Source organism: Notechis scutatus, chromosome 4 (genome assembly GCF_049901735.1).
Source record: "Notechis scutatus isolate UNSWTSFEM ecotype Mainland chromosome 4, rNotScu1.2, whole genome shotgun sequence".
Classification (NCBI taxonomy): Eukaryota; Metazoa; Chordata; class Lepidosauria; order Squamata; family Elapidae; genus Notechis; species Notechis scutatus.
Window position 1 is genome coordinate 9,702,565 of NC_142012.1, and position 26,015 is coordinate 9,728,579.

At 41.5% G+C, this 26,015-nt stretch overlaps 1 protein-coding gene across 5 annotated transcripts in view; it reads left to right on the forward strand.

Annotated features, from left to right (window-relative positions):
• Positions 1-26,015, forward strand: part of SEPTIN11 (septin 11) — a 139,651-nt gene that overhangs the window by 50,192 nt on the left and 63,444 nt on the right. For all 5 annotated transcript variants that reach the window (XM_087962743.1, XM_087962745.1, XM_087962744.1 and 2 more), the window contains exon 2: positions 22,316-22,430. In XM_087962743.1, the coding sequence (XP_087818869.1) occupies positions 22,316-22,430 (115 nt within the window). The remainder of the gene's footprint in view (positions 1-22,315; positions 22,431-26,015) is intronic.

Here is a 26,015-nt window from a genome sequence, read left to right on the forward strand (position 1 = left end):
TTCACTTAACAACTGTGGCAAGGAAGATCGTAAAATGGGGCAAAACTCACTTAACAAATGTCCCACTTAGCAACAGAAATTTTGGGCTCAACTGTGGACCTGTAATATGCACCTTCGTTCCAGTCCCAAAAACACCTGAAACACCACTTAAAACCCATCAAAAACCCCAAAGTCACCAGCAGTCAATTCCAAAAGGAAGCCTTCCTTGGAACGGCTTACATCTGGTGGAAATACCCTTAATATTATTAAACAGCATCTGTTTATTCCAGGTTCTTGGGAATGCAATCCAAGGCTAAACATCTGTCTATGTGGCCAACCATCATAATACAGACAGTTATAGCTTGGGTTGTGTGTGTGTGTGTGTTTTAAATGTCACTTTGGTTCTAACCATTTTGGTTACAGTGACTATATATCTGTCAGCGAAGGTCTTTTAAAACTCAGTTGGAATCGTCTTGACATTTTAAGAATCAGTACAGCAAAGAGCTCTGTCCAGGTTTCTGCCATTCCTGTCGCTTAATCAGCACCCTAAGATCGAGTATCCCAGAAAGTAGCTTGTGAGAAATTGTAGAGCATGATTAACGAACACATTGTAGGGTCATCGTTCCAGAGTTTATGCAAAGTTGTGTTTTATAATTGTGTTAACTCCTGGTGACTTCCTGGCTAAGCAAGCCCCTGTAGTTTCCTTGGCAAGGTTTTTGCACTTGCTGTTTCTTGGGGCTGACAGTGAGTGACTAGTCCAAGGTCACCTAGTTGGCTTCCTGCATAAGGTAGAACTAGAACTCCCAGTCTCTTGGTTTCTAGCCTTTTACCTGAAGAACTACATCAAAGTGTTCTTAATTACTTATCTTTAAAGCTGCAGGTGGTAAGTTTTTCCTCTTCAGCGGGTTTCTATCTAATTCAATAGCATTTCCTAGAATCACAAGTATTGGTAATCAGAGCCTTGTAGATTCCAATTGACAATTGGTTTGGCAATGCAATAGGACTTTGACTAAAAGGTTAAGAAACTGGAATGAAACCACAGTGCATCTCTTGTTTTAATAGAGTGTTGAGGTCCACAAAATAAAATCCTGGGTTTAACCCGAACTTGGATTCCATACCAATGATGAATTCATTGTTTCTTTGTAAAAGGATATATATGGGTGTGAGTCGGTGTTATAAGTGCAGTGCCCTTACATTTCCAACTGATGTTTTTGCTTTTCTAAATTTAGAGCCATATGTTAATCTCCTTTTGCTTTCATTGAGTCAAGCAAATTAATTTTTGTGTTATTGTCCCATCTTTTTGTTTTTGCCATAGTCCAGCATGGGACAACATATTTTGCAGCCTGAAATTCTTATTTTCTTATCAAACATTTATGGGGATTACTTATAGGCCAACTACTGTTTATATATAGGTTACTTTGCACAATATTCTAGGCTAGTATAGTTATTTTATTGTTCAATGTGGAATGCAAACCCAGCCATCTGAATTAATTTAACAAACCATATTTTAATTGACATGGATTTACTAAACTGTTCTGGGCTTTCTCCATTTTGCATTTTTGTTTATTCCAGAACAGCCCTGGTTTTTTCCTGCCTTAAGCAAAATGTAAGCAGGATTTGATTATTCTGGACATTTGATAATTTCTCAGTATTTTTTAATAAGGACACAAATGGAAGTGGAAGGAAGTCACATTACATCTAGAAAATGTTAACAAAAAATCCCAGGAGATTAGAAACATAAGAAACTTCAAATGTTTTTAGTAGGAGGTGTAACTGAATTGCATTTTTTTAAAAAAAAGTAAAATTCAACAGAGAAAGATGCACTGGTAGAAACTTGAATTGGAGAACTGTAGTTTGGATATAATATATTGTGAAAAGGATCTTGGGATCACAATCATTTCAGAAGCCCAACATAAACCAATAGCTGCTGCAAAAATGATATATTGAATTATCCTACACAACAGTGCATGTAGTCCTTGACTTTCAACAGTTTAGTGACTGTTTGAAGTTACAACATCACTGAAAAATGTGATTGGTAGCCTTTTTTCACACTTATAACCGTTGCAGCAAACAGATGGCCAAAATTCAGACGCTTGGCAATTGATTCATATTTATGATGGGTTGCATGTGATCCCTTTTTGCAATCGTATTGTTGAGATGCACTTTGAACAATCATGTTACTAATTTAACAACTGCAGTGATTCACTTAACTGTGGCAAGGGAGGTCATAAAATGGAGCAAAACTCACTTAACAACTGTCTCCCCTAAGCAGCAGAAAATTTGGGCTCAGCTGTGGTCATAAGTCAAGGAGTACCTGTAATAAACATTCCTGAATATTCTGTGCTGGTCAGTTTGTCATATGGAGTAGCACTCACATCTGAGTGGTGATGTTTAGGAATATGGGAAACATCCTGAAAAACCATATGGAAAAGAAGAGTTGGCTTAGAGGCGAACTGTAGTGGAGACGGAGAAAACAGAGTTAGCGTCTGCACAATCACTCAATCATTTCCACGAAAGCTAGGTCTGATCATTTTAGTATCGTTATGACAGTAATTGCCAGGCTCAATTACGGTCATAAGTTGAGGCTACTTGCATCTCTTTGTATTCTAGCTTTGTGGTCATTCCTTGATGGCATTGTAACCTTCTGAAGTATTTCATGGACTAGACAGTCAGTGTGAGAGTGTAAACTGTGCTTCAAAATATCAACAATGTACTTAAGGCTAGTGGGATTAAATGCATAGAGTGCATGGTAATAGAGTGGGAGAGGATGCTGAGAATATTCTTTGCATTTTTTGCCCATGAGAACAATGTTTGATTTTTGAATAGACTAGAATAGGAATAGAATAGAAATAGAAAATAGAGTGGAATGGAAAGAGTAGAATAGAATAGAATAGAATAGAATAGAATAGAATAGAATAGAATAATTGAATTGAATTCTTTATTGGCCAATTCTTTATTGAATTCTTTATTGGACACACAAGGAATTTGTCTTCTACATGTTCTACACGTTGATGGTAGTAATGAAGTTTAAAGATTCTTAGTTTCTATGCTCATCTATTAATGCAGTATCAAAAAGGAGGAACTGGTTTATCGGATGACATCATGGTTCATTCTAATCCCTCCCCTCAAATGCCTCAATTAAGCTATTTTTATGACTCTGTTTTACATCTTAGCAATTTATTTTGTTGAATGCTCTCATGCACAATTAAATGTATTTGCCTTTGACTGTGTGTCAGAGCGAAGCACTTCGCTTCAAAAACTTAAACATGGTTTAATGCCCAGAGATACTGGTTCAAGTGAATAGATTGATTTTGCACATATTTTCTTGTTAAAAGAATCAGTGGATTAGATCAAAATTGAAGGAGTACAACCCGTGGAAAGGAACAAAGGATATTTATTGACATGGAAGAATTTTTGTACTTTTTTCAAAGCAAAGTTCAAAATGAATAATCTATAAATAAAATGAAATTGTGTGCCTTTAAAATAGTCTTGACTCCTGGATAAGCTTTTTCAGTTTTCTTGGCATCATTTTGTCAGTGGTTTCCTAGGGCTAAGAGAGGAATTGGCTCACAGTCTTGCAGTTGGCTTGGTGCCTAAGGTAAGACTAGAAATCACGGTCTCCCAGCCTCTAGCCAGATACGTCAAGCTGACTCTTATAAGTATAATAACACAAGATAAATATGAATTGAATTCCGCCTGCATTTCCTGATTTAAGCTATATTTATCTTCTTGTGCCATGGCTGTTAATAAAGGCATTGGAATGTTAGAGATTTAACACTTCTCAGCACCCCATCATTTCCAATTATAGTTTGTTTATTGATGTTCCCTCTTTCTGCCACCATTCTGTATTCAAGTAACTTGAGACTTTTTAATGATATGGGCAACCTTGAAGCGCCTTCCATCTGGTGGCAAAACTATCCCCCTGTCTCCAAAGTAATCTTGCTCTATGAAAAGTTTAAGACAGCTGCTTATTTATTTTTTTAAATGGCTCGCTAGATGTACATTGGTTGTGCCACTGAAAATTTTGTTTTGTTGACTAGCCCTACTTGAGAATTAAGTAGGATAGATTTCGATAAGTTAAACAGATAGTTTTCTCTTTCTGTCTCCCTTTATGTGTGTGTGTATGTGTGTGTGTGTGTGTGTTTGCATGCATATGGACTACATACAGGTAGTCCATGACTTACGACCACAATTGAGCCCAATTTTTCTGTTGTTAAGCAAGGCAGTTGTTAAGTGAGTTGTATCTCAATCTATGTTCCCTTCATGCGGTGGTTAAGTAAATCTGGATTCCCCCGTTGAGTTTGCTTGTTGGTGTTGTGGCCTGTTGGCTGCTGGCCCCACCAGGAAGCCAGATCAGAGGAGGAGGCATAGATGTGGCTGATGAGGAAGAAGAGGAACAGCTGGGTCCAGTACCTGACACGCAGATGCGCAGGAGGAGAGGAGAGCAGTGGAAATCTATGGGCCGGTCCTTGGGACGGAAGAGCCACCGCTGCTAGCAAAGCCCCACCCTAGCTCTGAGGATAAAAGGCAGAGGGTGGAGATAAATAGATGTGGCAGACAACTAGTCATCTCCTGGCTGGCTGGACTTGTTAGCCTGCTTTTTACCGGGGCCGCTGGCGCTCCTAATAAAGGAATCTTTGAGTTCACTTCAGAGGGTTTTGTCGTGTTTGGGGAGCTGGGTCAGAACAGTTGGAAGATTGCAAATGGTGACCACATGACACTGAGACAGTGCCACCATCATAAATACATGCCAGTTGCCAAGCGCCCAAATTTTAATTACATGACCACAGGCTTGCTGCAACAATCGTGTGAAAAATAGCCATAGCGCTTAGACTTATATACTGCTTCACAGTGCTTTACAGTCCTCTCTAAGTGGTTTACAGAGTCAGCCTATTGCTCTCCAACAATCTGGGTCCTCATTTTACCCACCTCGGAAGACTGGAAGTCAACCTTGAGCCAGTCGCGATCAAACTGCTGAACTGTAGGCAGACGTCAGTCAGCAGAAGTAGCCTAACCAGTGCACCACCACGGCTCATGAGTTATTTTCAGTGCTATTGTAATACACACAGGCACACACATTCCCTTTTCACCCTTATGGGGTGGTCTGCCTTGTCCTCAAATTGGGGTCCTCTACCAGAGGCCTCAAAGACTGAGGGTTGTGCACAGGATCTTACCTGTTCCCCAGGTAAGAATGCACTGTATTCTTCTGGACATAGAGCTCCGATATTGTTCCTGGCATCTGATAGAGCCACACACTCAGCCTTGAGTGCTCCTACCATCCGTGGGATTACTTTGGCCTTTATTTTCCACAGTCTCTCTAATTCCTCCTTCAGTCCCTGGAATATCTCCATCTTCTTATTCTCCTTCTTCCTGATGTTGCTGTCACTTGGCAATGCTACATCTATCCCCACTGTTGACTTTGGGCCCTTATCTACTACCACAATATCCAGTTGATTGGCTAGCACCTCCCTGTCTGTCTGGATCTGGAAATCTCACAGGATCTTGGCTTTCTTATTCTCCAAGACCTTCTGTGCAATCTCTCATCTAGACTCCGATGGGTCTAATCCATATTCTGTACAGATGTTTCTGTACACCATGCCAACCGATCAGTGAATGCTGTTCCTGCATGCAGAATGGGCCAACTTTCCAAGGACAACTCACCTTGGCACAATTCAACACTTCAATTTAATTATTTAAAATCATTTAAAATTTTATTTTAAGTTTTGTCACCCACGGTTTATTTTGTCCCTTCTTTTGCACCCTTTCTTTAATGATTTTATTCCACCATTTCTTCAGTATTTGTTTAACTCTTGTCCTGTACCACAGGGGTCCCCAACCCCCTTTCTGTGGACTGGCACAGGGACACGGCATGCCAGAAACTGGGCCATGTAAACAAGTGAAGCCCTATCCACAGGATGTAGGCAGCAGATGAAACCACACCCCCTCTAGTCCATAGAAAAACCTCTTTCCACAGAAGTGGTCCCTGGTGCCCAAAAGGTTGGAGGCCGCTGCTATGGCAAGTTGACCACAATGAGTTGTCCTAAACCAGCAGTCACCAACTGATGGTCCGTGGACCACTGGTGGTCCATGAGAAAATGTTGGTGGTCCACAGAAAAATTATTTGTATTTTTTATATTGCACTAAATCAGAGACCCTCAAACTATGGCCCCTGGGCCAGATAAGTGTAATGTGTTGTGGTCCACCGGCAGCCTGCGGAGACGGCAGCAGAGTCAGACAGTGGGGAGGAACAGGGACCAGTCTGGGGAGGACTCAGACGAGGGTCCTGCATCCGATACAGAGAATGGGGCCAGGGCCATGTGGGAGTTATGTGCTGACTCTGGAGCTTTCGGAGTCTGGCAGCAGTGAGGCAGAGGAACCAGGGGAGCCTGTTCCCAGTGTGCACATGTGCAGAGCTGCCAGAAGGCAAGAACAGTTAAGACAACAGGGGCGACTTGGAAGTAAGGTTTGGAGGTGATTTGCCCCCTCCCATAAGACAGAAAGGAGGAGCAAAGGGAACATGAACCTTTGCAGGAAGCAACTTTATTCGTCCTGTTCAGTTTGAAACCTGAAGCTCTGTGTTGAATTTCTGCACCGTTTGGCCTTGTATAACTAATTGGAAATTTAGTAATTGGCAGCATTTCAAGGAAGATAAAGGTGTGTGCTTATCAGACTTATCCTGAAGGACTTTGGCAGAATTCCGTGGGACTCTTTACAAACTGTTTTGAGACTCATTACAGGCTGTGAAGGACTAAAATTCACAGCCATTGAAATAAAGAAAAAGGGATTTTGGAACTAACATCTGTTTGTTAGTGTCTCAATAAGCCTTAGTCAGAACACAATGAATGTTTGTATTGCTGCAGAGAGTCTCCCCCTTCAGGGTCTTTTGGTGTGGGTCGGAGGGGGGGCAGAACTTGGGGTCTGCTTCAGCCTCCTGGTGGGGGGCTTTGGGTGAAGGCTGGAGGGAAGGGCCGCTGGTGGCGAAGAGCCGGAGGGCCTCGTTCCAGTGGGACTGCATCATGGCCTGGAACTGGCTGACCCTCTCAGCCTGCTGACCCTCCAGGCACCTCTACCTGGCCTTGCACTCCCACAGGTCTTATCTCTGCTTGGACAGCCAATGCTCATAGTCCTCAGTGAGGTGCTTCTGCTGAGCCTCCTTCTCGGTCAGATCCAATTTGAACTGAGCCGGCTGTTTTGCCAACTCTTTCTGTTGGTGGCTGCTTAGCTCCAACAACTGCTTCCTGTTGGGGCCCTAAGGAGCCTGGGCGGGGAGGCGAGGAGTGGCTGTGAGGGGAGGGGCAAGTAGAGACCGGTGAGGCGCCCCTCGACGCGAGTGACATTGAGTTGGCCACACCCACCCAGTCATATGATCACTTAGCCACGCCCACCCAGTCAGGCATTAGTGGTCCGCGGGATTTAAAATTATGAATTTAGTGGTCCCTGAGATCCGAAAGGTTGGTGACCCCTGTCCTAAACCCTCCTGCCTGCATCTTACACCCTGCCACTATGTCTGAAGCCTCTCTGTTTATATGAAAATCACAACTGCTAAAAAGGGGTATTTTTCCAGCCCAATTAGTTTTAGACTTCCTATCCAAAGTCCTGTTATTGTAATCAAGGCAGTTATCGAGATAAACATGCGAGTCCCTTCTCCTTTACCCTTGAAATATTTGGCTTCGATTTTCCTATTCTAAAAAGGGAAGGAAAATTCGGGAGGCGAGCAGGCATGGAGTCCAAGAGTAGCACAGCCAGTTGCAGTTGGAAATATTAAACTCCAGGCGCTCTCTCTGGTTTTCCTTAAGTCATTAGGACTCCGGTTATTTTAGCTCTCAAACATGCAAGTGGCGGTGGAATAGCAATTTGGCATTTCCACTAGGGAGTTTTGGATATGACTGATTTATGTTCCTCCTTATCAGCTTAAATGCAGCAATTCGGCTAAAGACAGGGCCTGTAAAGGCAGGATAAAATCTGGTTTTGATTGGAGTTTGCCTTTGGAAATTCTTCGTATTTCTTTGTCACATTGCTGTTGCGTGCCTTTCCTTTTCTCTCCCGTCTGTTCCTTCCCCCCGCTTTTTTTTAACCGAGTTTTACAAGCCTTGCAGGAATGATTCTTAGCTTGTTTCTTTCCTTTTGCTGCTTTACTATAAAAAATAATAGTAATAATATTACATTTTTCTTGATGGTTAGGAATCTGAAATGAGAACCGTGATATAGAGGAATCCCTTCTGTTCCAAATAAAGAAACATTAGCGGTTTATTTAAAATAAGGAAAATAACCTTATGTATCTCTTTGTGGCAGAAGTTCTGCTGTTACTGCTTTGAGTTTGGATTGACCTTCTAACCAAACAAACAATCTTGCCTTGAAGATCCACGTTTTGGTCTCACTATGGAGTTGGATTATTGTGTTAAGGGGAAATATTTGTAAAAAGATAATAACCTTGTCTTCAGAAAGTGCTCTCAGCAAAGTGGAGCAAAGCACCATTTTTTCAAAATGAAAGTTGAGATAAAATAGTAACCCTTTTTCGATGGCTTTCTCATGAATTGGTTGTACAAGTAGTCCTTGAGTTACAACCACAATTGAGACCAGAACTTTGGTTGCTGAACAAGGCGGTTGTTAAATGAGTGACATCCTTATGACCTTTACTAGCTGATAACCTGGCGTTGTCCAGGTATTTATTTATCCCAATCCTGTATTAGACGGGAAAAGGAATGTATTATATCTATAGTGTCAAATCAAAGTAATTTTATTTACAGGGTTAAAAGTATAAGTAGAGTATACAAATTATAAAGGAAGCTGTAGATGTAACAGCTCTATCTCTCCTATAGTGTAGTCAGGCCTCATGGTATTATACTGTCTCTGAATATCTCGGTGGAACAGCTCTGTCTCCTATAGTCGAGACTCACGTTGTTGCACTGTCTCTGAAGCTGAAGGTGTAATAGCTCTCTCTCTCTCTTATCCTGTAGTCGGGCCTCGCACTGTTGTACTGTCTCTGAAGTTCTAGATGTAGTAGCTGTCGTGCTCAGCGGCTCAGTCTTTTATTCCTCTCCTCGGGAGTTTCTTCTCTACGCTGGTGTTTCATTTTTGTAGCGTTTGATTGCACTTGGCCTGAGGTTTCCTTGGAGGGCTGAGGGCCCCCTAACCAGAGGGACTCCCCTTGTTTTTTTTAAGAACCAATCCTCCTTACCAGAGGGAGCCCCCTTGTGGAGTACTGTCAAACTGTTACCCTATGAAGCTGTTGCCATGGCAACTCCACTGTGCTGTACAGTAGAAGCCATTTTAAGGCACACACACACACCCCGGGGGTGTGTGTTAGGGGTGTCTTACCCCCACAGTAATTTTTTTCCAGAGGGTAAGTCATCTGTCTACCACGTTTGGTTGAAATTGCTCGAGTCATTCCATTTATGCTGGAATATACACACATATGGAAAGATTGTCATGGTTGTTAAGTGAATCACTGAAGTTAAGTGAATCATGTACTCAGTAAGCGAATGGACACTAAACTAATGGTTGTAAGTAGACTATCTATTTACAGGTAGTCCTCGATTTACAGCAGTTCATTTAATGACAGTTCGAAGTTACAATGGCACTGAAAAAAGTGACCTATGACCATTGCAGGATAGCCATGGTCACATGGTTTACATTCGCTTTCTTGACAACTGACTCATATTTATGACGGTTGCTGTGTCCCGGGGTCATGGGATCCCCTTTTGTGACCTTCCGACAAGCAACAGTCTGACTCATTTAACAACTGCGGTGATTCGCTTAACGGTGGCAAGAAAGGTCGTAAAATGGGGCAAAACTCACTTAACAAATTTCTCGCTTAGCAACATACATTTTGGTCTCAATTGCAGTCGTACGTTGAGGACTAGTTGTAGTTGGTCCTCAACTTGCAACCATTCATGTAGCGAGTATTTAAAGTTACAGTGGCACTGAAAAGAAAAGTTACTTACCACCAGTCTTGGCACTTAACAACCATCGCAATGCCCCCATGGTCATGTGATTAGAATTTGGGAGCTTGGCAACAGGCATGTATTTGTGCTGGTTGCAGCATCCTGGGGATCATCAGCAACCTTCCCAACAGGTTTCTGACTAGCACAGTCAATGCGGGAAACCAGTTTTGCTTAATGACTGCAAGATTCACTGAACGACTGCAATGATGTGTTTAACAGCATGACAAAAAGGCCATAAACTTTGAGCCTCAGTGGTTAAGAGTGCAGCACTGCAAGCTGCTCCTGCTGATTGCCGGCTGCCTGCAGTTGGGCAGTTTGAATCCCACCAGGCTCAAGGTTGACTCAGCCTTCCATCCTTCCGAGGTGGGTAAAACGAGGACCCGGATTATTATCAGGGGCAATAGGCTGTAAACAGCGTAACAGAGGGCTGTAAAAGCGCTGTGAAGCGGTATATAAATCTAAGTGCTATTGCTATAAAATTGGGCACAACTCAGTTAAAAACCACCTTGCTTAGAAATTCCAATTACGGTCATAAGGTGAGAACAGCCTGTAAACACTGAGGACAGTGAATGTGCTTGCAAGGGTATTGTGGTACTCCAGATCGTGCCTCCTTCGTGGTTCACAGGTAGCAGGTAAACTCTTGGTGCATATCTTACTCGAGTGAAGTTGAATACGATCTTCTCCACCTAAATTGTAATCTGTATGTTTGAATGCTACCCTGTTCTAAGCCCTCTTGTACAGGCTGTGCTTTCCAAAAGTAAAATGAGTTTTTTTCACCTCAGGTAGTCCTCGACTTATGACCACAATTGAGCCCCACATTCTTTTTGCAAAGCGAGACAGTTAAATGAGTTTTGCCCCGTTTTACAACATTTCTTGCAAAGGGAATCACTACAGTTGTTAAGTTAGTAATGTGGGTGTTAAATGAATTCAGTTTCCCCCGCGGACTTTGCTTGTCAGAAGGTCGCAACGGGTGATCACATGACCCCAGGGCACTGCAACTGCCATAAATATGAGTCAGTGTGACCAAGTGGCCGAATTTTGATCATGGGACCTTGGAGATGCTGCAAACGGTCATAAGTTCAAAAGACAGAATACAGAATAGCAGAGTTTGGAAGAGACCCTCAGAAACAGGAAGAGTCTTAGAAATAGAGTTGGAAAAACTAAGAAAGTCCAGTGGCCTCTTAGAATAGAATAATAGAGTTGGAAGGGACTTTGGAGGTCTTCTAGTCCAACCCCCTGCTTAGGCAGGAAACCCTATACCATTTCAGACAAATGGTTATCCAATCTCTTCTTAAAAACTTCCAGTGTTGAAGCATTTACAACTTCTGGAGGCAAGTTGTTCCACTGATTAATTGTTCTAACTGTCAGGAAATTTCTCCTTAGTTCTAAGTTTCTTTTCTCCTTGATTAGTTTCTATCCATTGCTTCTTGTCTTGCCATTTTCAAGTGCTTTGGAGAATAGCTCTTCTTTGTGGCAGCCCCTGAGATATTGGAAGACTGCTATCATGTCACCCCTAGTCCTTCTCTTCACTAAACTAGCCAAGCCCAGTTCCAGCAACTGTTCTTTATATGTTTTAGCCTACAGTTCCCTAATCATCTTGGTTGCTCTTCATCCTTTCCAGAGTCTCAACATCTTTTTTTACATCCTGGCCACCAAATCTGGGTGCAGTATTCCAAGTGTGGCCTTACCAAGCCCTTATAAAGTGGTATTAACAGCCATAACTCACTTTTTCAATGCTTTTGTATCTTTGGCCATTAAAGGAGCGGTTGCAAGTCTTTTTTTTTTGCTACCAGTAGTAGCAAAAAAGAGTTGTAATCAATGACAGGCAGAGAAGCTTTTATCATTTGTGGGATCCCCAGTATGTTTCCCACCAGCTGCCGCTGGCATTTTGTGTTGCCCCGCGTGACTAAATGGTTGTAACAGGTTTTTTTTCCCCCTTTTAGCAGGGTGTCTTAAGAAGAGCAGTGAGCTTTCAACTTCTAAGCATTTCCTTGGCAAGGAAAAGCTACAGAGGAAGATCTGATTCCTTGGAGGGAATGGGAAGAACTTAAATGAAATCAAGAGCTTGCTTTGTTAGGGTTTCTTCTTGTGTTTGTTGGCTGGATCAAGTTTGCCTATGTGGCATCTTTTAAAATTAGTACAAGCTGGAAAGGGAGCCAGGGAAAGCATCGGCGCTCGGCAAGTTTATAAACGGAGCAAAGAGGATGGACCAAAACTTTGAAATAACTCAGTGTTTAAACCAGGGGTGTCCAACCTTGGCCACTTTAAGAACCTATGGAGCTCAACTCCTAGAATTCTGGGAATTGAAGTCCGCAAGTCTTAAAGTTGGCCAAGGTTAGATGCCCCTGGTTTAAATGCTACTTTCTGTCTATCTTCTTTAGCTTAGCTCTTTCTTCTTGGTATATTTTTTTTTTGGGGGGGGGGGAAGGAAACTGTGGGAGGAATCCTTCATTGACTTTTCTCTAGTTGGAGAATGCAGTTTCTTAAAAGTTTAAAAGAATTAATTTTGAGAATATGATGGGTGGGTCCCGTATTTACAGCCCATTTCAGAGGGGGAATTTCAAGAGCCAACATGGATGTGTATTCTTCAAACATGTCCAGATTGGCCATAAAAGGAGAAATGGAAATTGAGAGCTTTGCCAAAATATATCCTCTGGGAACAGCAGAAATAGGGCTGAGGATGTCATGTGCCTTAGAGGCCAGGAATTTTTTAAAGAACAGATTGGACAATCGTTTGTCTGAAATGGTATAGGGTCTCCTGCTTGAGCAGGGGGCTGGACTAGAAGATCTCCAAGGTCCCTTCCAACTCTGTTGTTCTGCTATTCTCTAATTTCTCACCCCTATCCTAAATATTGTCATTTTCCATCACCCTTGGTTCTTTGAAGCTGGTGTAATAGAAGTCTCTATGATTGGATTGGGTAATATGATTCTTTATATAACACTATATTAAGGATTTGGAAAGTATGTAGCAGTTGCCAAAAAAGCGAGCACAGTCATAGGCTGCATCAACATGTCACGTGACTTTGATAGCATCAAAGTCACGTGAAGTACCGCTTTATATTGCTTTGAAATATTGCATCCAGTTTTTGTCACCATGGTTCAAAAAATGTTGAGGTTTTAGAGCATGGAGAGCAACCAAAATGATTAGGCGGACTGGAGGCTAAAACATATGGAGAATGGTTGCAGGAATTGGGTAGGTCTAGTCTAGTGAAAAGAAGGACAAGGGGAGGCTTGATAGGAGTGTTCTGTTGGGAGAATTCTCCTGAAGTCGGGACAAGAAGCAGCGTCAGGATTCCAGCAATCGCCCTAATTAAATCATGAATCTCGAGCCAAACTTCAAAAAACTTCAAAGGATTTATTAGGCGACATACTGGCATTGTCCTGTATAAAGCCAACTCTGGCATATGTAATTTACAGTCCCCTGTGACCCTATTTCCCCCCTCCCACCTGGGTGTGTCATCGGTCATATTCTCCAATTCAGCACGGGCTGGGTGTCATCATTCACGTTCTCCAATTCACGGGCAAAAGCTCTGGTATTTTAGTTACAATCTTTTAAAGATAAGAGTTGGAATGTAGTTTCACTATCAAAGTGCTGCATTGCTCTTTCAGATTTCCTCCCTCCCTCCCCCCACCTTTTTTTTTTTTAACGGCATCTACTAAAACAGGCATAGGAATGTTTTATGAGTTGACAAGCAGTGGATGGAAACTAATCGAAGAGAGAATCAAGGAGAAATTTCCTGACAGAACAAATAATCCATTGAATGGCTTGTCTCCAGAAGTCGTCGGTGCTCCATCACTGGAGGTTTTTAAGAGACTGGGCAGCCAATTGTCTGGAATGGTGTATAGGCCCTGCTGCTTGAGCAGGGGATGGACTAGAACAGGGGTCCCCAAACCTGTTCAAAACCAGGCCACACAAACGAGTGAAGCTTCATCTGTGCCTGTGTGAGATCTAGGTAGCACACGAAATCATCTCCCCACATCCATACCCACACCTCACCTCCAGTGCATAGAAAAAATTATGCAACCCAACAGGACAGACACGGAGTTCAGAGGATAATTAGGACTGCAGAAAAAACAATTACTACCAACCTGCCTTCAATCGAGGACCTGTATACTGCACGAGTCAAAAAGAGGGCTGTGAAAATATTTACAGACCCCTCACATCCTGGACACTGTTTCAACTCCTACCCTCAAAATGACGCTATAGAGCAGTGCACACCAGAACAACTAGACACAAGGACAGTTTTTCCCCACATGCCATCAGTCTGCTAAACAAATAATTCCCTCAACACTCTTCAACTATTTACAAAGTCTGCACTACTATCAGTATTAATCTTCTCATCCTCCTTATCACCCATCCCCTCCCACTTGTGACTGTATGACTGTAACTTTGTTGCTTGCATCCTTGCGATTTTTAATGACTGTTTCCTAATACGATTTGGTTGCTTATTGTACCCTATGACTATCATTAAGTGATGTACCTGATGATTCTTGACTCTTGATGAATGTATACAGAGAGCATTTGCACCAAGACAAATTCCTTGTGTGTCCAATCACACTTGGCCAATAAAAAGAATTCTATCTAATCTAATTCTATCTAAAATGTCTTACACGAAACCAGTTCCTGGTACCAAAAAGGTTAGGAACCGCGGGACAAGGTCCAAGGTCCCTTCCAACTCTTTATTATCCTATATTCTATGAATGATTTTACTGCTTGCACACGACCCCTTGAACATCTAGATATCCTTAGTTGCATCAGAAATGCTTCAAACTCTGATAGAAGTAAAAGGCTTTATGATAAAATAATGTTCTTACGAGTTAATTCTTATGCCACTGTTTGAAGATTCCAAAAATCTCTTTTGACATATCTACAGTGAATAAAATTTTACAGCCTGGGGGCAGAGGGTGAATATGTAGCCCTTTAGATGAATAGAACAGACCAGTAAATGTTTCTGTAAGTAGCATGGCCTTGTTTCTTTATTTTCAAGCTGCCACTTGTATAACGAATGACTAATATAAACAGGAAAAAGGTTGTGAATGACTAGCTTGTGGAGAGTTGTGTCGAAAGATGAATCTGAAGGGTGTTTCTGGTCTGGTCTGGTCTGAAGGTTAGGATGGGGTGGAAATGTACCTTATACCAGCATGTTAGACATGAATTACACAGCCTAATATTATATACAATTTTTAAGGAAAATGGAAGTCATAATTGGCAAGTGCTACTTGACACAGAGCAGAAATAGGAGATAAAATGGTTTCTCTAATATTAGAAGTGTGTTCATGTTTATTGCTTTCCTGCCTCAGCTGGAATAAACCACAGTGATCCCAAATGGTGCTTTTTTCAAGAGGCAACTGGACTTTCTTGTTATACTTCGAAGATGTTTCTCTTCTCATCCAAGAAGCTTCTTCAGTTTTTCCCCACCATCCAATCAGAGCTGAAGAAGCTTCTTGGATAAAAAGAAGCTTCTTGGATAAAAAGAAAAACCAGAAAATCCAGTTGCCTCTTGAAAAAAACACCTTTGGGACAACCATGACCTGGATGACTTAAGAATCTCAGTAGAAACCACAGTCATCTTTAGGGCTAGGAAAACTGTGGAAGAATTAATTTTGCTTCCTCCATGGAGCGAGATGGCTCAGTGGTTAAAGATGCTGAGCTCGTCAGTGGTTTCGAGTCCTGAGCGATGTGCGACGAGGTGAACTCCCATTACTTGCCTCAGCTCCTGCCCGCCTAGCAGTTTGAAAGCATGCAAATGCGAGTAGATAAATAGATACCACTTCGGTGGGAAGGTAACAGCATTCCATGCACTTTGGCAGATAGCCATGCTGGCCACATGACCATGGAAATTATCTTCAGGCAACGCTGGCTCCGTCGGCCAAGAAATGGAGATGAGCACCATGCTCTAGAATCGGATAGGACTGGACAGGGGAAACCTTTACATTTTCAATATAAATGAGGTTTTAAAGGGAGAATGCTATTGTAGTCAGTCTAGGGAACAAAGGATCCTTCTTCCTTATCCCAAAGTATGTGGATCAGTGTAAAGAGAAGGGGGAAAAATGCAACAGAAAGAACATAAACTGAGAGGGGGGGGGGGAAAGAGACCTTATGAATATTTCCTTGGCAACCAGACAAAATGTGCAGAAAGAAACTTGGTTAAATGCTTGGCAGTCGTAATAGATTTAGTAGATCCATGGTGAACTACTGTTTATTAGGCTGTTTAGCAACCAACATGTATTTACGATGGTTTCAACATTCTGGGGTGATAGATAGATAGATAGATAGATAGATAGATAGATAGATAGATAGATAGATAGATAGATAGATAGATAGATAGATAGATAGATAGATAGATAGATAGAATAACTTTATTGTCACTTTGAATGTATACTAATCAGCATACATTAAAATGAAATTTTGTTGCATGCAGCTCTCAAAGGGTCACCACTTCCAGTAAGCACTACATAAACATGACAAAATAATGAATAAATAAATAAATGCAAAATTATGCATATACCCAAATATAGGACATTGTAATATATGTGATTGCCACTTTTACCTTCCCAGCTGGCTTCCAACAAGCAAAGTCAATGGGAAAAACCAGATTCGCTTAATAACCGTGTGATTCACTCAACAACTTCACTTACAAAAAGCAAAAGAAAGGCCATAAAAGGGGGCACAACTCACTTAACAGCTGCATGCTTAGCTACAGAAATTCTGGTCCCAATTGTGGTCATAAGTCAAGGACTTATCTTTCCCTCCTCCCCATCTTTTAACAGAATTTTATTACTGCTGTTATTTTTTGCTTCATTATTTTAATGTGTAGTAGTTTTAATGTTTCTAAGCTGCCCAGAGAGTCATCTCTAGACAAGATGGGTGGCACATAAATTTAATGAATGATTAAATATTAAATAATAATAATAATAATTAATAAAGCATACTGGTCTGGACTAACATGGAGGCAATACATTGAAATGCCACAACTGTGTCTTAAGTAACCTGATCTTGGAGGCCCCCTGGAGGTAAAAGGTAAAAGTTTCCCCTGTCCAGCTGTATCTGACTCTAGGGGGCAGTGTTCCTAGATGAGGGAGCCAGTGTTGTCTGAAGTTACTTCTGTAGTCATGTGGCCAGTATGATTATATACCAAAGGCACACGAAACACTGTTACCTTCCCACAGAAGTGGTACCTATTTATCTACTCACATTTGCATGCTTTCAAACTGCTAGGCAGGTAGAAGTTGAGGCAAGTAATGGGAGCTCACCCTTGTTGCACATTACCTGGGTCTCAAACCTGAGCTGTCAGCTTTCCACTGGCAATCTTTAACCACTGAGCCATTGTTCTGATCCAACCCTGTTACCAGCAAGAAAATCTCAAACAAACGCAGCAACTCAAACTTTCACAGCTTTAATCTACAAATAAACTTCTTTGTAGATAAAAGATGGCTTGCAGCCAATTAGTCCAACCAGAAAAGCCTTGACAGAATTCTTCAGATAAGCCGGAGTCTCTACACACGATGCCGGGTCCTTAGAGCGTTTTTGCCTTCTGCAAAGGCAAAAACCTCTTGAAACCAGGCTTATATTCCCTGGAGGGAGTGGCCATTATGTTGCATCCTTACTCCTGAGTCGCCTATGCTGCTCCAGCTGTTCTCTTCTACGAATCATCCTGTGCTCACGTGCACTTAGCACAGGCTCCTCGGGAACCTCCTCATCACTACTGCCAGCCCCCACAATCCCTGAAGGCAGCAGTCCACTCCCTGATGGTCCCGGCCTCTCATCTGAGTCCTCTCCTCCACCGTCCGCACCTGTTGCCGGCTAACCACAACACCCATTGTGCTCTGTGGAGGAGGCAAAATTAATTCGCCCACAAACACCAGTTTTCCTACAGCTAAAGATGATTGTGGTTTCTATGGAGATTCTACAGTCATCCAAACCATGGTTGTACCAAAGGTGCTTTTTTTTTTCAAGAAGCAGCTGGGCTTGTTTTTTTGAATCATTCCCCACCATCCAGTCAGAACTGAAGAAGACTTCCCACCTAGCAGTTTGAAAGCATTTATATTGAAATTTAGCTAAATAGGAACAGAGTGTATGTAATGACCCAGGGCGTGGCACCAAGGCAACACAGTCAAATAAGCAATAAGAGTCCTTTATTATATCCAACTTTGCCCCCAATGTCCAGGTTACTTTCGGGCTGGAGAAAAACTCTCCCAGGAACAGCTTTTGACTGTACAAAATTCAGTCCAAAACAAGGTACACACAAACTGTAACTTAAAGTCCAAACAAGCCAAACTGAAGTAATTAGTTTGACAGGGCAGGAGCAGGAATTTCAAACTTGAAAGCACGGCAAAACTCACACAGTTGGGAAGACGCCAGGAACACAGATAAGCCACGACGACACAAGATAAAGTCACGTTTTCTCCCAACTGCAGCTTATTAAGGGAATCAGGGCCCTTTCCTCCCCCATAAGCCATGCAACCCACGTTGCTCTCTCCTCTGTTCCTCCCGGTGTGCCCTAGGATGAAGAGGGGGTGGGCCTGGGTCTTACTCTGAATTCCCTCTCCCTTTTTCTACCTCTTTCCTGCTCTGCCCCTCTGGACTTGCCCTTCCCCAGTTTCTCCCACAGCCAACAGAGCCACACTCCCACTCCCTGTAAGCTGTTTGGCTTCCTCCTCTGAGTCAGATTCCTACAGGGTCATGACAGAGTGCAAACACCTGATCATCTGAAAGCAAACTTGGGTAATCAGAATGAGTTTGCAAGAATGATTATTTCGTCCTGTCAACCGAATGCTTTTCTCCTTACCTTAAAAAACAACAACCTTAGAAAAAGCATTGTAACCTCTGAGACACATTGTGGCATGATATCTTTTCCTGCCAGGAGTTACTAATCGTTTCCTTTTAATACAGGCCACTACTTTCTTAAAAGTCTCGGAGACCACCCTATAAAGCGAGTTGTTTTAAGTTTGTCTTTCAGGAACAAATTAGATAACAGTCATTGCTACAGCTTGGGATTCCCATGTCCTAACCGCAAAATGATGCATAAAAAAAACATTGGGTCATGATGATACTGCACAAAGGGTTCCCATTAAAATTCGGAGGAAGTTGGGTTATGAACGTTTGTGAGTCAATAGAATTTCAAATAATCATGCCATCTCCAGTTTACTTAGAGATCTACATGAATTGGAAATGGATCGAGGAATAGAAATTGGAGATGATCCCATAAAAATTAGTTGCTTGCTGGAGCAAAGTAAGGATAGTCCTCGACTTGCAACCACATTTGAGCTCAACTGTTGCTAAGCGAAACAATTATTATGTGCATTTTGCTGTATTTTACAACTTTTCTCGCCACAGTTGTTAAGCATATATATATGGGTGTAGGCATATCTATATATATATAAAAGCAAAATATCACTCACGCATCATCACAAAATCTCCAGAACCGTAAAGCCTATAAACTTGAAATTTGGCACGTATGTTCCTCTTGGCTTCTAGGCGCTCACTAAGAAAGGATTTTTAGAAATGACCATCACAGCCTTAGTATTTCATATATTATTAACACGCTCTGATCAGAGGTGTTATTCAGCAGGTTCTGACCCGTTCTGGAGAACCGGTAGTGGAAATTTTGAAGAGTTCAGAGAAATGGCAAATTCCCCCTCTGACTGGAGATTTTACAGTATCCTTCCCCTGCCATGCCCACCAAGCCACGCCCACAGAAATGGTAGTAAAAAAATTACGAATCCCACCCACTGGCTCTGATGCTAAGGAGTTCTACTCCCCCTCCCCACCTGAAAAGAAATCTCTTCCAAAGGCAAAACACAAGCAGAGGAGAGGAGTTTCAGTTTTAGTTTCACAGCAGCAAGCAGCTTTAGTACAGAACAGTTGAGCTAAGCCACGCCCAGGCTCCTTGCTGTCTTCTTGCTCACATAGCAAATACTGTTTCAGTTTCCAAACAGCCCTCAACTCTCGCCCACAATGACAGGACGTTCGCCAGATGAATACCGATGGGATGCTGGTAGGTAGAGGCAGAATTTTCACCCCCTTATTTTCCTCCCAAAAAACTAACCCTGATCACATAGTTTCGTAGAGAGGCACAGTTATGCAGCTAGTATATGTATATATGTATGTATATAGCATGTGTATATGTGTGTTATGTATATGTATAGGTAGATATTTTGAGACCAGGCAACAGAATTTCATTTTTAATGTGGACCAGTGTGCTCATAGTAAAAAAAAATGACAATAAAGGTTGCCTTACATCTCTACTGCCCTGTCTAGTGACAGTCCAAATTTTTGTAGACTAGATCTGATAGCCCTCATATTTGAATTTCCTCTGAGGTTAGGATTATTTTAATGGTGAAGATTCCATTAACTTGGTGGTAGAACCTGGCTTGTTTTGCATACACAAACTTCCATATCCATTTGTTTTCCAATTTCCACTTAAATGGAATTTGGATAGCCACAAGGAAACACCTTTGTGAGTCAGCCTAGAGAGCCACTTCCAAGAATAGCCACGTAAATAGGCCAGCGGTCCAGCATAGCATTTGTATGTTTAATAATATATGTGTAAGTTATTAAATACAGATACAGGCTATATTGGAAAAGCCAGGCTGTTCATGTCCATCTCCATAAAGAATGCACCCTGACCTTGTGCAAATAATTAAAATAGTACAGTTAGTCCTCAGCCTTTTCTCCCTCCCTCTTTCCTTTCCTTTTATCCCTCTTTCCGTTCCTCCCTCCCCCTTTCCTTTCTTCCCTCCCTCTTTCCTTTCTTTTTCTCCCTCCCTCTTTCCTTTCCTGGCTGATGGTCACCCAGCTGGCTTTCATACCTAAGGTGGGACTAGAACTCCCAATCTCCTGGTGATTGGGCCAGAGTCACCCAGCCATGTTTCATGCCCGAGGCAGGACTAGAACTGAGCCCAAAATGTATGTTCCTAAAGTGAGAAATTTGTTAAGTGAGTTTTGCCCCATTTTATTATTATTTTTAGAATAGAATAGAATAGAATTCTTTATTGGCCAAGTGTGATTGGACACACAAGGAATTTGTCTTGGTGCAAATGCTCTCAGTGTAACATAAAAGAAAAGATACATTCGTCAAGAGTCAAGAACCATAAAATACAACACTTAATGATAGCCATAGGGTACAATAAGCAATCAATTCATACTAGGAAACAATGAATAGAATAGAATAGAATAATAGAATAGAATAGAATAGAATAGAATAGAATAGAATAGAATAGAATAGAATAGAATAGAATAGAATAGAATAGAATAGAATATAGAATGGAATAGAATATAGAATGGAATGGGATAGGATAGGATAGGATTCTTTATTGGCCAAGTGTGGTTGGACACACAAGGAATTTGTCTTGGTGCAAATGCTCTCAGTGTACATAAAAGAAAAGATACATTCGTCAAGAATCAAGAATCATCAGGTACAACACTTGATGATAGTCATAGGGTACAATCAGCAATCGAATCATACTAGGAAACAGTCAATATAAATCGTAAGGATACAAGCAACAAAGTTACAGTCATACAGTCACAAGTGGGAGGGGATGGGTGATAAGGAGTGATGAGAAGGTTAATAGTGATAGTAATGCAGACTTTGTAAATAGTTGGACAGTATTGGGGGAATTATTTGTTTAGCAGAGTGATGGGGTTCAGAAAAAAACTGTCTTTGTGTCTAGTTGTTCTAGTGTGCAGTGCTCTATAGCGTCGTTTTGAGGGAAGGAGTTGAAACAGTTTATGTCCGGGATGTGAGGGGTCTGTAAATATTTTCACAGCCTTCTTTTTGACTCGTGCAGTATACAGGTCCTTAATTGAAGGCAGGTTGGTAGCAATTGTTTTTTCTGCAGTCCTAATTATCCTCTGAAGTCTGTGTCTGTCCTGTTGGGTTGCAGAACCAAACCAAACAGCTATAGAGGTGCAGATGACAGACTCAATCATTCCTCTGTAGAACTGTATCAGCAGCTCCTTAGGCAGTTTATTTTAAAATAAAATTATTTATTTTATTTTATTTTAAAAGTCATACATTTTACAACTTTTCTAGACACATTTGTTTAGTAAATCACTGCAGTTCTTCTATTAGTCACACGGTTGTTAAGTGAATCTGGTTTCCCCCACTGACTTTGCTCGTCAGAAGGTCGCAAAAGGGGATCACACGACTCCAGGTACACTGCAACCGTCATAAATGTGAGTCAGTTGTCAAGCATCCGAACGTTAATCGCATGACCATGGGGAATGCTGCAAGGGTCATTAAGTGTGAAAAATGATCATCCTAAGTCACTTTTTTCAGTGCTGTTGTAATTTCGAACGTCACTAAATGAACCGTTGTAAGTCGAGGACTGTCTGTAAATGGAAATTAGTTCTGCGGAAGCCTTCAAACCTTTTCTCTTTGGACTTGCAGAACGACGACCTTCGAAATCTCGGCTTGTCAGGCCATGTCGGCTTCGACAGTCTCCCAGATCAGCTGGTGAACAAGTCAACCTCCCAAGGCTTCTGCTTCAACATCCTTTGCGTTGGTAAGTCCTCCCTCGTGAGACTCCACTGAAGCAATTTTCTGCGGTATTTCCAAATGCAGAAACCTGAGTATCAACTCAAAAATATTTCTCTGGTCTTTTAGAGTTTGACAGCCAGAAAGGGAGCAGGGGAAGTAATGCATTCCTTAAATGCTTTCGTGGATAATTGCTAGGTGGCCGAAGCTTCTGGCGCCCAAGATTATTACTAGAGAGTATGTTTGATGACTTTTGGCTATGGGTGTGTCCCATTGGAGAATATATACCCAGGGGGTGGGGAAGACCAGGGTCAAGGGTGAAATGAATGATTTGTCTCAGAGTCGGCTGCACCCAGATAGCACCTGCATGTTCACTCCTAATAAATCTTTTTTTTTAAACTCAGAGATGCGGCTACTGAGTTTGTGATACAGAACTCCTTCCTCTTAAAGATAACCATGTGTAACACAGGAAGCTTCAGTAAGAATATATTGGCAGGATCTGTGTCATTGCCTTGTGTTCACCGGAAGAGCAAATGGCATCACATCATACATATAATGCCAATGACATCATTTGGTGCAGAAAGATGCAAGTCCATAATCTGCACGGTTTGCAAAATCAAACGCTCAAATGTAAAAAGTGTTAAATTTTGAACATTGGAGGAACATTTTTAAACTCCTCTAGTGTTCAAAATGTGACAACTCTCTACCTTTCAGATCTTTGAAACTTTCCTTCGAAAACCATGAAGTTTTCCTGACTGAATACAGGCAGTCCTTGATTTATAGGACCACAAGCTGAGCCCCAGAATTCCTGTTGCTAAGCAGGACCGTTAAGTGAGTTTTGCTCCATTTTATGACCTTTCTTGCCACCATTGTTAAGTGAACCTGGCTTCCCCATTGACGTGGCTGGTTGCAAAAGTTGATCACATGATCCCAGAACAGGGCAGCCATGAAAAATACATGTCACTTGCCAAGTGTCTGAATTTTGATCACATGACCACGAGAATGCTGCAATGGTCATAATTGTGAAAAATGGTCACAAGTCACTTTTTCCAATGCTAGAGAAGAGAAGGACCAAGGGAGACAGGACAGCAGTCTTCCAGTATTTGAGAGGCTGCCACAGAGAGGAAGGGGTCAATCTATTTCCCAAGGCACCTGAAGGCCAGACAAGGAATAATGGATGGAAACTGGTCAAGCAGAGATTCAACCTAGAAATAAGGAGAAACTTTCAGACAGTGAGAACAATCAACCCATGGAACAGAAGTTGCCTTCAGTTGTTGTGGGAGCTTCATCACTTGAAACTTTCAAGAAGAGATTGGACTGCCATTTGTCAGAAATGGTGTAGGGTCTCCCACTTGGGCAGGGGATGGGTTGGACTAGATGACCTATAAGGTCCCTTCCAACTCTGTTAACTTCCAGAATTCTCCAGCCAGCATGAGAGGTTAATATTTCTGCCATTATTAAAAGACTGATATGGCTGCCCTTTTTAAAAGACACGACTCCGGCTGTTCACTGCTGAGGTAAAAGAACAAAAACACTCTTAAAAACAATAAAAACAAAGCGATTAAGGTGTAAAAACCCAGCATCACAACCAATTTCAGAGAAAGTAGCTTAGCACCCACCATTTTCAGTCTCCAACTTCACCCCATTTTAGCACTCAGGGATTATTTCTAAGCGTAAACCTTCAAAGTTCCCCTCGGCAAATGTTATTAAGCCCTTGTGATAAAAGAATTCAAGCGAGTGAACTAATTTCAGTTTGTAACCAGTATATTTATATGTGCGTCAGGGCCAAGGCTTTTCAGAACTGTTATTCCAGCTTTATGGTGGCTCTGGAATGGAGGTCAGGAACCTTCTCTGATAAAGAAGGAATCTACAGCAATGCATTATTTACATAATGGTTTCCTGAATGCTTATCAGTCTGAGAAGGAACTTCTACAGCCTAAATTATAATTGTAAGGTGGCCTCTGGATCTGCTGCTTTTAAAAGCAGGGAGGGGTGAAGTCCTGCATTTTTAATGCCTCCTGGTATCGAAGCCTTCTTTGGTTTAGAAAGTTGGGATAATACAGACAGACATTTTCCTCGATGGTTCAATCCTCTGCACGCAGAGAATTTTATTCCTGTTAAATGTGGGAGGCATTTAAAAAGTGTAATAATTCACTAGACCAAGGGTCTTCAAACTTGGCAAGTTTGAGACTTGTGGACTTCAACTCCCAGAACTCCTGAGCTAACATGACTGGAGGAGGAATTCTGGGAGCTGAAGTCCACAAGTCTTAAAGCTGTCAAGTTTGAAGACCCCTGCACTAGACTTTAGACCAGACGTCTCCAAACTTGGCAGCTTTAAGACTTGTGGGCTTCAACTCCCAGAATTCCTCCTCCACTCATGTTAGCTCAGGAGTTCTGGGAGTTGAAGTCCACAAGTCTTAAAGTTGCCAAGTTTGGGGACCCCTGCTTTAGACTACATTCCCCTACTTGAATATCCTTTAGAATAGGAATAGAACAGAACACTTTATTTTGCCAAGTGTGATTAGACACACAAGGAATTGGTCTCCGGTGCAAAAGTGCACCACAAGAAAAATGGGTGATGTAAGATATTCTCCAGAACATATTTGAGCGTTTCAATCATACAAATACGTTTTAGATTCCTAAAGAATGTGGACTTTTTGAGTTGGATATTTATAGGTAGTCCTCGACTTACAACCATTTATTTAGTGAACATTTGAACTTACAACAGCATTGAAGAAAGAAACTTAACATTTTTCACACAACCATTGTAGCATCCCTGTGGTCATGTGATCAAAATTTGGATGCTTGGCAACTGGTTCTTATAACATTTACAATGTCCCAGGGGTCATGGGTATCCCCTTTTGCAACCTTCAGACAAGCAAAGTCAATGGGGAAGATAGATTCACTTAACAACTGTGCTACTAACTTAAAAATTGCTATGATTCACTTAACAACTGTGGCAAGAAAGGTTGCAAAATGGGGCAAAACTCACTTAACAACTATCTAACTTACCAATGAAAATTTTGGGGTCAATGTTGGTTGTTAAGGCGAGGACTAACTGTATTTTATATTTTTTTAAGCACTAAAAGTTCAATTTTGGAGCAAGGAAAGGCTAATTCTATGTAATGTGCAAATTACATTAAAGTGCACAATTTTTTTGCAGGGCTATTTAGAAACAGCTACTTCTAAGGAAATTGGCATTCGATTACAGTCAATTTTCCATGTGAAGTCATTTTCCAAAACTTTTTTCAGGCTCTTCAGATTATATATACTGCTTCTTCATTCACATGCATTTAATGTTTGACTTTTTGTAAGCTGACTGCTGCGTTTGATACTGTATCCTGAATTTTAACTCATGGTTTCCTCATGATTGCTCCTGCAAGTTTTTTTTTTTTTTTTAATTTCTTTTGAGATACTGAAGCAAATTGATGTTTAAGAGTTGGGATCAAAGTCACTGCGCCAAACAAAGAAGCTATGGAACATCTAAATCAAATGTCTCCAGAGATTTGAGAGTCTCTGGAATGCGAAAAAGTTGCTTCTTCCCCTCAACATTAGTATCTTCTCTTCTCTTCTCTTCTCTTCTCTTCTCTTCTCTTCTCTTCTCTTCTCTTCT